The 11,906-nt window shown below is 37.1% G+C and overlaps 1 protein-coding gene across 1 annotated transcript; it reads right to left on the bottom strand.

The window, feature by feature from the left end:
- Positions 1 to 5,284: 5,284 nt before the first annotated feature.
- On the bottom strand, positions 5,285 to 11,314 carry LOC140960252 (protein LURP-one-related 7). The gene is made up of 3 exons (XM_073418450.1): positions 10,856 to 11,314; positions 10,043 to 10,258; positions 5,285 to 5,611 (listed from the first exon to the last, which is right to left on the bottom strand). The coding sequence occupies exons 1-3, from the start codon at positions 11,096 to 11,098 to the stop codon at positions 5,465 to 5,467; spliced, it is 606 nt and encodes a 201-aa protein (XP_073274551.1). The 5' UTR covers positions 11,099 to 11,314; the 3' UTR covers positions 5,285 to 5,464.
- Positions 11,315 to 11,906: the final 592 nt, after the last annotated feature.

The following is an 11,906-nucleotide window of genomic DNA, read 5'->3' as shown; positions in this document are numbered from 1 at the left end:
ATAATCTATCGGCTTCCTGATCCACATCTTCATCGGAGTCTTCATATCAATCGTCACTGAAGGAGAACGATTGATAATATAACAAGCGGTTTTTATTGTTTCCGCCCAAAATGACTTGTCTAGACCCACAGTCTTTAACATGACTCTCGTTTTGTTCAACAAGGTCATGTTCATCCGTTGAGGTGTGTAAGCCGTCGTGAATTGTCTTTTGATACCCTCATGTTGACAAAATACATCAAACTCGTCACTGATATATTCTCCTCTATTGTCAGTCATCAAACACTTGATTTTATTTTCAGAATCAAGTTCAATCCGAGCTTTAAAATCTTCGAAGATCTGGAAAAGATATGATTTCTTCTTTATTAGATACACACAACATCTGCTAGAGAAATCATCAACGAACGAGACAAATTATCTCGCTCTTCTTAGGGATACAACCGTTGATTGCCAAAAATCTGAATGAATCAGCTTCAATATGCTTTAGCTTTTGGCAGTAGAAGTGCCAAACTTTAATATGTGTTGTTTACTGGTAACACAATGCTCACAAAAGGGTAATGACACTTTTGTAAGTCCAGGCAGCTGCTTCCGTTTTGAGATAATTTTCAACCCCCGTTCTGACATATGTCGGAACTTTCTATGCCATAACACTGTTAATTCTTCTACTGAACCAATTGATGCAACAACTAGTTCTGCTTCTTTGTGTGTTTCTCCTAAAAGTACATATATATTTGCAGCAACTTTTTCCGCGTTCATAGCCACAATCATGCCCTTCACAATTTTCATTATCCCGCTCTCGATACGGGATTTGTACCCGATATCATCCAATTACCCCAAGGACAAAAGATTTTCCGTCAGTCCCTTCACATGTCGTACCTCTTATATGGTGCGAATGGTGCCATCAAACATTTTTATTTTGATAGTACCGACCCTAGCGATTTCCAATGTATAATCATTTCTCATGAATACAGATCATCTTGAGACTAGTTCATAATGATCAAATCATTCTCTTCGAGACATCATGTGCCATGTTATTTCTGAATCCATAATCCATGTGTTACAAAATTTGTGCATGATTTCTGCAACTGTTACTACTTCGCTGAATAATATTTCATCACCGCTTGAAGTACTGGCCACATTTCCTTGAGAACTTTTCTCGATACTCGTACACTCTTTCTTGAAGTGCCCTTTACCACCACATTTAAAGCAGTAATGAAATGTCTACTGCTTAAAAAGGCTAAATTTTTTTTACAAGCTCAAACTCGAAATTTACATAAATTATGCATGCATGCATGCAACACTGCTGAAAATATCACATTTCAAAATAGATGTAATCCAATGACATATAAAAATACCGCAATTTAAAAATATTCACCGAGTCGACAATACTGGACTTACGTTAAAAAATAGAATAAAAGAAAGCAAGTAAAAATCCTCACGACTGCCAACATGTCAAAACAAAAGCATATAAAATAATCATGTCCACTCCTATATCAAATCATGATGTGCGGCAAATATATGGTTCTCGGGTTCAAGTGCGTACATCTAGCCCCACCTACTCAGACTTCGACGCCTCCGCCTCCTCATCAATATGCTCACCTGAAATATTCACGCCTAGTGAGTCTAAAGACTCAACATACCTGTAACGTTATAATGAATATATAAGCATAACATGCAATAATGAAAAGTACTATAATCAACATACATTTCATGATCTTAAAAGCATAAACGTAAACATGTCGTAATATAGCATAACGTGTCAAAACATCTCATCATATCATCATATACTTGTTCATTTTCTTTAATCGAATCCAGTTAGTTAGTTGTGACTTTCGTATCAGCTCTATTCGATGGATCCATCTACATATAACCGTGGTATCCGGCGGTGGGGACATCAGCGACAATATTACCCATCCACTGAGCCTTGGCCTTACAGCTCATCGTATACATATATCGTCAGTCACAACAAACTCCCATCCTTCAAAAACATCATCATTTCATCACTTATAAAAACATACATATACGTAATTTTCTTTAAAACCAAGCATGCAACGTAATTTTTTCATATTTACCAAAAAGGTCATGTACGTGATACGTAAACATTTAAAAACTTGATAAATTTGTGATCATGGCGCTGCCAGGGCTAAAAACTCGACCCGAGTGCAAAATGACCATTTTGCCCCTGGAAACCCTAAATGACCATTTTACCCCTGGATCTCAAAATTTCGACCAATGCCACTATTCTTGAACAACTTAGAGCCGGGTCCGAAGCCTACCAAACTCCTTAAAACACCACAAAACATATTTATACGCATTTCTTATACGTAAACTCAAACACATTTCAAAACTTATACGATTCGTTTTAACACTTGGACCGAGGTCCCGTTATAACCTGAATCAACTCGAAACTTAACCAAAATTTTTCCAACTTAAATCGTGACTTAAACCTACATGACCAGCATCTAAAACACCTGGTCCAGACCACTTATGAACCACGAAACAAGCCCCAAAGGTTGCTGGAATTTTCTGCACAATACATCTTCAAACCCGAGTACACTAAACTTGCCCATTTTCGACCCTAGGCCCTACCGGCCCGGACCAGCCTTGGACCAACCCTTCCTAGCCCACCTTAGGACCCTCTTGGACTGACATAACCCAAGCTCACAGCCCTATGCATGTTGCAACACGCAGATAGCCGAGAGCCACCAAGGGACCTCCACCCGCGACTAACTTGACTCCCTCACCCTCGGTCGGCTTCTCCACTAACTCCAGCCATGTTCGAGCCACTCTAGGCCACGGCTCAGACCCACCAAGGTCTGGCCCAGGTCTAGGACCAACCCTTGCACAGCTGGCGCACCACTAACCCAAGAACTTGCTATACCGAACCCAAACCACCACTAACACCGATCGGCCCTCATACATTATAACCTAAACCGCCCAAGCTTCGACTCCAGCCCTTAACCCGCTTCCTTCTTGACATTATCAGCTTCCTAGCTACCCAAGACGGCAGCCCCCTTGCCCGCAAATCACAAAAAACGTGAGTTGTAGACAAGTTAAACACATGTTCATGTCGAAACTTTGCATAAAAACGAAACCTCAACATAGATCAATAAATTCTCATGCATATACATATATTTCAGCATAATATTGGCGTGAAGGAGAGAAAAAGGAGATACATGCGTGCCTTAATGTTTATGCGCTTGAAAACTCGAAGAACTACGCGCGGGACGTGAACCAGAGAGGCGAGGAAGAAGCTTTCTAAAAAAAAGCTATAGGGGCCGAAGCTTGCTGCTGAAAGGAGGAGGAAATGCTGCTGTTTACGTGAGGGTGCTGCTGGAAAAGTGAAGTGGGCGGCCAAAATAGGTTTAGGGTTTAGTTTAGATGGTAATTAGGTTAAATAATGTTTATTAATGGGCTCTAATTAAAAGTTAAGTGTGTAAAAGGGTTTTGAGCCCATTAATCATTAAAATAAACCCATCAATCTCAAAAAAACTCTCGAAAAATATTTTGTTTAGATACGTTTTAGAAAATATTGCCCGAACTCTCAAAAAATCTTCAAAATCGTTAAAATTTGCATACATGTAAAAATATAACCCGGCGAGTAAAAATACTCAACCAAGGCCCGTTTTCAAAAATCATACTTAAAAACACCTCAAATTAAATAATTATAATCAATTATTCAATAAAAATATTTTTCTTAATTATTCCCGATCTCCGTTACCCGTTAGAGTGCGAGATGCAACTTTAAAATACCCATACAATAACACCTAACCATGCAATATACATGTATTAAATGCATAAAAATCATTGAACACATATTTTAAATAAAACCCTAGATTGCATGCAGTCAGGTTACATAGTTCGAATTTCCCAGACCTTACAAGTAAATATTTTTCTTTTCACTTCTCGACTTTGATCTACCCCGTCTTTGGCTCCCATTTGAGTCACGGTCCATAAATGTTCCTCTTATCATCGATAAAGCCTCCGTCTGCTTCAAAGTTATCAACCTATTTTCTTTATTCTTGTGTCAGCTTTCTTCTCCAAGAACTGCAGTTAAGACATCGTCGAATTTTAGAAAGCCCATAAGAATATTGTTGGTTATGTTGATCATATAAATATGGTACACTTTGAAGTAGAAGCTCTGCACGTTCATTTTCTTCTATTTTATGCCCCATAGAAGTGAGTTGGGCAAATAGAGTATTTAGTGCGTTGATATGGTCGATCATCGATGAGGATTCCGCCATCCGAGGAATATAAATCCGTCTCTTTAGGAAAATCTTGTTGTGTAGTGAGTTGGCTTCGTACATCTTTGTCAAATTATCCCAGATAACTTTTGCTGTTTTTATCTCAGAGGTACTTGACAGTATTTCGTCTGCTATAGCCAAGTGAAAATTGGTAACAACATTATCATTCATCTCAGTTACTTTCCATCGTCCGTCATTTCCATCGGTCTATCTCCAATAGCCTCCAAACAATTCTTCTTTCTCAAAACTGTTTGTATCATTATTTTCGATAGCATAAAATTGCCACTATTGAACTTTGTTATCTCATATCTGCCCACTATTATGTCTACAATAATTTAGTAGACTGGACAAAATAATCACGCCTCAATAAAAATATTTAAAAAACTTCTCTGATGTGGAAGTTCAGTCTAGGCTGCAACCACATAGCATACTCAGAATTTTAAGAAATTTTAAAATAAAGCTCTGATACCAGTTGTTGGTCCCACGTGGGACAACTTGAAATAATAATATGAAAATAAATTATAAAATTGAACACCGAGATTTACGTAGAAAACCCCTAAAAATTATTAGAGTAAAAACCACGAGCAAAATGAAATTTTTTTATTATAATATTTTATGGTGTACAACCACTCACTGTGTTTCCAAAGAGAACACACACTTTCTTAATGCAGGAAAACAAACACCTCACAAATATTATAACACTAAGCACTCAAATGCTATAAGATAAAGAGAGAATTCGGTGAAGGAGGATATGAAATGAGATAGAGAGCTCTATTTATATAGTTCTCTCATTACCGTGAAATAATATGAAATGCGTTTCCATATTTCCCCAACCAATTAATCCCCAACATCTACAACTAATTTAGCCGACATAGCAGAGTTATTACACCGATTTTTGAAATTGACCATAATTGTTTCTGTCATACATGAAGAAAGATTATAATCCAAGGAAAAAAGCAACGATAAAAAAATTTTAAAAAAAAGTTTGAGCATCCAAATTGAAGACGTTGAAAAAATAGTTTCAACCCCAAAGCCAAACAAAAAAAAAATGAATAAGTGATAAATAGCTTGCACTTTTCCTCCTGCTAGACATCTAGAAAATGGCCCTTTGAGGGAATAAAATTACATTATCCAATGAGTTACATTTCTTGCTTTTCAGAACAAAACATATTGAAAGTTTTACATATCATACACTCACTTTTTCTGGGTTCAATTTGTTTGGCTCATATCCAAATTTTTCTACCATCAAAGAATATTGCGACGAGAGAGACAATTAAACCATGATCAGCGAATCCAGGAAAAATGGTTACTCGAAATCGATTTCTTGGAACAAATGCTTTCCCGATGCCAAGCTTATACATAAGGCTAGTCTGCATCAAAACGAACAAGGCCAGTTGATAAACAAAACTAACACTAAAAATATATACCAGTCAGCAAAACACATTATTTTTCTAGATTTAACCTTTCTTTCTTGGAAACAACCTCATAAAACCAAATGATTATTGCCGACGGCTAATTTTCAAACAAGTAGTGCAACAAAAAATATCTGTACAAGCAATTTCCTGTCTTTTCTTTTTGTTCACAAACAATATTGATGTTAAGACTTTCATGACATTTTGGATTGAATTATCTTGTTATCCATTTGTTCTAGGTATTCCGCTGAATCCTCAAATTATCAGTTTAATATTTTGAATAAGATACAAAGTGTTTCAATAGAAAAATATCTTATGCATTTCTCAGAGTACAAGAAGTCGAACAAATAAAATTTTGTATTACTAAAGCATTGCAAATCATGTATTGATATTTCAAATTCATGGTGAGCGGTGAGCCGTTAAAATGTAACATCAGTCCATAAATAAATAAAAATTCAGCTTATGTTCAAGACTACTTTCCACATGAACATTTTAAACCTGATTTCAAGAAAAAGGGTCATGTAAAATTTGGTTGCACAATCTTTGAGGGCCCAAGAAATTTCTCTGTGTTATCCAAACTGAACAGCAGAATACCAAGGAATAGGCAAGGCGACCTTGCTGAGAGTGTGAAAGAGGCAGTCGGTTAACCGCACTCTTAAGTAACAGGGACTAATCAAGATATTGGGAAGTCAGTGTTCAAATAGGCAGAGAAAGGACCAGCGGAGTAGATGACACGCACTTACAGAAAGTAACCATGAGAGCCGAGATCCAGTATGGAAGAAAAGAGGTTAAGAAAGTAGCAGCTAACTGGTATATGTGTAAACCATTCACGCACTATGCTTGTCAATGTACAAAAATGTTCTGTTTATACCAGGAAATCGAGTCAGGAGGTTGCCAGCTTTTGCACATAATTTATAGTGTAAATCCTTTGGAATGTTTGATCCCCGATATGAGGGATAAGTAAGACATTTGTGTCATCGGCTGGGAAATATTCTTCTAAAAATATGAATTCTTTTGACAAACATCATGGAAACTCTATTCCGACAAGAGGCAATTTTCTATAAATATTTTTAAGCTATTTTAACCATTCATATATTTTAAATCCTATTAAAGCATGGTGATCTTACAAAAACAAGTTATGTGACCAATGACATTTTGAGCCCCAACAACAGGTCAAAGACTCTTTTGATCCTAAGAAAACGGGATCAATTTCTGTAATTGCAACTTGTAAGCGGCAACGTTAAATGATAGTGTGAGAACCCGGGATTTTACAATCCAAAGCAAATCAAGTAAGTAATACGAACTTGGAATTTAAATCAAACTAAGCTCGAAAATTTTCATTCCAACAAAATAACTGAAATATTAACTTAAGATTTCAGCTAACCTAACTCGAAGAAGCATCTTCAAAGCTCGGGAATTAGTTCAGCAGGAAGCCAAACTACAAGTAACCACAGTCACGGGAGGAGAAAAACCCTAGCTCAACGACTCGATCTGTCAGCTCAAAGAAGCTCAACCAAGCTTGTCCTAACAAGACCAAAAAGGGAGCTAAGGGACGAGCTAAAGGTTTGGACAAATAAATTATGCAAAAAATAATCAATGAAGGAGCTGGGAGTTAAGACAAACTTAATATGCATGGGAGTTTGGATGATCATTCTAAAACTTGAGGAATGCATGAACCCATCATTATAACTAGTCTTGGAATTTGGAAGAACACATGGAATTTTGGTCTACAATTAATCACATTCAAGCCATTCTTGATGGCCAAGAATTCGGCCAAGGTGGGTGGCAAGGTGGAGAGTCTTTTTTTTTGCCTATAAATACCACTCACTTGGTTGAGAGAAAGCACACCACAAATCCTCTCAAAAATTCGGCTACTTCCCTCCACAAAACTCTCCAAAATTTCGGCCAAGGCTAGCAAGGAAGAAGGAAGACAGTTTCGTGCAGTCAAGTGCTAGAGTTCTACGTCGATGTGCTGCCGAATTGAAGACAGTCTTTGTTGAGATTACGTCGAACTGCTGCCAAATTTTCGGAAGGAAATTTCGTGTCAAAGTCTGCAAATTTCGAACCTACCTTAAAAAACTACTGTAAGTGGGCTTTTGTTATGTACTTCGTTTGTATTTTGAAACATTGATATAAAAAAACGTGACATGCATGTTGGTGTGTCTTTTTTTTTCGAAAATATAAGTATGTTCTGTTTTAAAAATTCGATTGATTATGTGTTCTCTTCTATGCTTCGAAATTCGTTGGTTCTGCTGTGTCCGTATGAAAACTCTGAAATCTGAAAATCTGAAAAGTTTTGTCTGTTACCTCTGAATTCTGTTTGCACTGTTACGATTCGGATTTGAAATGGGACGAGAATTGTGATTCTGTCTGGCCTACAATGGTGGGTATAAAACCATTTCTGTTTGGCCCCCAATGGTGGGTATAAAACCATTTCTGTATGGCCCCCACCGGTGGGTATAAAACCGAGTTCTGGCCTCACCCCTTAGAGGACTAACATATTGGGGACAATTTGACCATGAAAATGAGATAAGTAACAGTGTTTATCTTTGGAATCGATCGACCCCCCACTTGCTGAGTGTTTCCCAAAACACTCACCCCTTACAAATTTCAGATAAAAATGAAGAACAAATGAATGAGGAGGAGCAGGAAGCGTTCTGGAGATGGTGATCGAAAGTCAAGCCCAAGAATTGAGATTTTTATTCTTTTCTTCTGTTTCGTTTCCGCAAAACTCTGATGTAATTGTTGTTCTATTGTCATTGTAAAGACAATGTTTTATTTATGGAAAAAAACTGGTTTTTGGCAATTCGATATGATGCGTAATTGTTTTCAAGTAGTTGTTAAACAATGTCGGATGTCACTGACGCTTCGGACACGGGGCGTGACAGATAGCATAAAATTTGTGACGAAGAAGTCGGTATACACTAATACACCCTCTCAGCTTGCATGGCATTGGGACAATTACTCATACTATACTCAGTAACAGATAAGTTGTCAATTTGGGATCCACATTTTTTTGTATATAAGATCTCTTTTGTTTTTGTTCAGTTCTATTTAGACTTCTATTTCAATCTATGATTTCCACAAATATATGTTTCTTTAAAATGATTATGCCATGATCTCATGCCATTCCATACTAGTATTTGCCAAGTTAGCAACTAACTATATGTCCTGACACATGTTGAGCATGTCAGATGAAAAGCCGGAGGAATGAGCTTAGCTTGAGAGCTCAATGAGTTTATTGCTCGGGAATTCAGAAGTCAAGAAAAAGAAGTCAAACATAACTTGAAAAGAATTATGTTTCTGATTTGGATGTATAAGAAAAAAATATGTTATTGGGGAAATGCAAGAAAAAAATATGTTATTGGGGAAATGCAACCAAAGCTGACATGACTTCATCATAGTATCTGTCAATTTTCTTAGTCAAGAGGAGTTATACTCTCATGGAATAACAATTTATTGCCCGACTAATTTTACTTCCAATTCCGTTAGTATGCTCCAGTAGGGGTGTAAGTGAGTCAAGCAACTCGTGAGTAGCTCGTGAACAACTCGACTCGAGCTCAGTAGTTCGAGTAGATCGAGTATTTTTTTGAGTCGACTTAGAGTTTCAATTATTTGTAGTCGAATAGCTCGCGAGGTATTCGAATACTAACATATATTTATATGTATAATAGAAATATGAAAAATAAGGGATATTTTTTGTCAATTGATACCCAAACCCGAGCTCAAGTTAGAGCTCAAGATTTATATACTAGAAACTCGATATATACACGAGTTGAGCTCGAGCTTGAAATGAATTACTCGATTGAGCTCGAGCTCGAGTAGACAAAAAATAAACCAAGTCGAGCTAGAGTAGTATGGTACTGAAGCTCGACATGGCTCGTTTGCACCCCTATGCTCCAGTACCGTCTTATTATGGTTTCGGGCTCATCCATTTGCTGGAAAACAAACATGGCTTCCATAGACTTGAATATTTCATCTCGGTTTGAGTAAAGAAAGTAATTTGACCAATTCTTGGGCATTATTAGAAATATGAAACCCCAATTGATTGTTCCCACTCGTGCTAAGTGGAAAGTTAAAGAGCCTGATGATCAATAGATTGATCACAACAAATACTCGCCTCTACCATTGGGAATTTTGATAAGGGTGGGGTATGGGCATCACAGATCGTCATAGGATAAATTTTCCCCCAAGAACACGGTAGTGAGAATGAATAAAACCAGCCACTTGATCAAAATCCTGACCCTTGACCTATGTGCAGAAGTCAAAACATCTAGGAAAGAGAAAGTTGTATAGGTGATTTTCCGTTTAAACGTACTAATTTGTTAGCTCCTCTTTTCACTATAAGTGACTTTTCACTAGAAGTGGCATAACGCAAGGTTAAAGTACCTCAGCCACGATGGAATCGCCTTTATAAATGGTGCAGGATCTCTTGAAAGGGCAGCCTTTCATCTTCATCTCCGTCTTTGAGCCTTCACTATGGTCACCTACAAGTACTATGTCAAACTCTTTTCTACTGAACTCGTCTAACGTTCTGTTCACTTTGAAGATAAAGCCCGTGTCTCCACTATTGACATTTCCCCTGAATCCTTTCCATGATCCCTTCTACAGAAAGAAAAATAGAACTTTATTATAAAAGAGACATACAGGAACACTGAACAAATTCTTTACTGCTTTATACCGACATTTCAACGATGTCAAGAGGTTAAACTATGTCACCACATGTTTCTTTTCCCATTCCATAGTATTACGACAAAGGAAGCGGACCACTAATTTGGTTGAACGGGTACAGCAGATATTGGTTTTCCAGAACACAGATCTTGGGTTTGGGTCAAATATGACATTTTTTCCAAAAAACAAAAGAAATGCAGCTTCGTCCCCTCAAATGAAAGTCTGCACCAATACACAATATAAATGGTGAAAGTTTATGCACAATCCAGTGACTTGGATATGAAATATTCAGTAAAATCATACAACATAGATAAATACACAATCAATCATCAACATGTTAGAAAGTAACTTCTTAGCAAGAAAAATAATAATACCATTTTTTTTTCTTGGTCACCCATTTTTCAGAACCTTAGCAATATAAATACAAAATTAGAACATCGCCAGCAACATATAAGATTGCCAACCCAAAACCAACGAGAAACCGATCATAAATATTCCAATTATTTAAGAAAAAATTCAAATAATACTCACGTTTACTCGATTTACAGAGAAAAGGGTGTCGCCGGATGCATCCAGGAGCAGCTTTGTACACCGGGTACTATTCCAATTGGTCGAATTATCGATTGGGTGCTGCACTCTGTACACCAAATGACCCTTTGAATCAGTAAATCTCAGAGACCCTGGAGTCCCAAGTCCCTCGGACTTCTTGCGCACAAAAAGATCAAATGGGATTTCGAAGTTAGACTGAAATGGAAATTCGGAGTTTCCATCCATCAATTGTATAGAATCGTTGATGAATTGGAACAGCAAAAACTTTATCGGTTGTGTTCTCCAAGGGAAAGAAAGCGTAAAAGAGGAAAGTACAGTGCTTTGGAACCGAATTGGATGCTCAAAATATTAAAATCTACCAGCTTCCGATCCAACTCGACGACCTCGAATATACGTCTCTAAAATTTCTTGCCTGAATCCGATTTACATACGATCTTTACAGGGTAAGTTCGACCCTACCAGCAATGGTGGTGCAATCCACTTATTTTCTGACACGTAGCATCTTTTTTTTAAAAAAAAAAAAAAATTTCTGAATTCCTCGTCAGCTATAGGTCTCTTGACCCAACTATGGTTTGATCAAAGATACGATCAAACATTCAAATTGTCTCACAAAGTTTCCATTTCCACCGTGCTCTCGTCACAGAGCCTCCACCCACTGCCAACAAACGACATAGTTCCACCGCCCGTTCATTCGATATTCCAGACATTTTTTGGTTTTGAGATTTCAGACGGTCATTTTCACATTGAAGAAATCGGTTCTCATTCGAGAGAAAAAAATTCTCTTCGCTCTATTTCAGATCGCCGCCATAGTCTGGCCATCTCCATTTTCCACAATAAATAAAGAGGTTCTCATTTGAAACAAAAACACCTCTAATTCAAGTGTTTTTAGTTAATTTTCAAGTCATTTGAACAATTTCGTTTGTAGTTATGTGATGAATAGAATAATATTTCTTATTGAAATAATCATAGAATTATATTATTGATATTTTTAACATAATGTTGTTCATTCAAGATTTTCATACTTTTAGCTATT

Source organism: Primulina huaijiensis, chromosome 15 (genome assembly GCF_012295235.1).
Source record: "Primulina huaijiensis isolate GDHJ02 chromosome 15, ASM1229523v2, whole genome shotgun sequence".
NCBI lineage: Eukaryota > Viridiplantae > Streptophyta > Magnoliopsida > Lamiales > Gesneriaceae > Primulina > Primulina huaijiensis.
This window is presented reverse-complemented; position numbering and strand designations above follow the sequence as displayed.

Coding starts and splice junctions, on each gene's coding strand:
- LOC140960252 (XM_073418450.1), bottom strand. CDS start 11,098: ATGGATGGAAACTCCGAATTTCCATTTCAGTCTAACTTCGAAATCCCA. Junction 10,259..10,855: donor TCTCTGTAAATCGAGTAAAC/GTGAGTATTATT, acceptor TTCTTTCTGTAG/AAGGGATCATGGAAAGGATT. Junction 5,612..10,042: donor GCGATTCCATCGTGGCTGAG/GTACTTTAACCT, acceptor GTTTTGATGCAG/ACTAGCCTTATGTATAAGCT.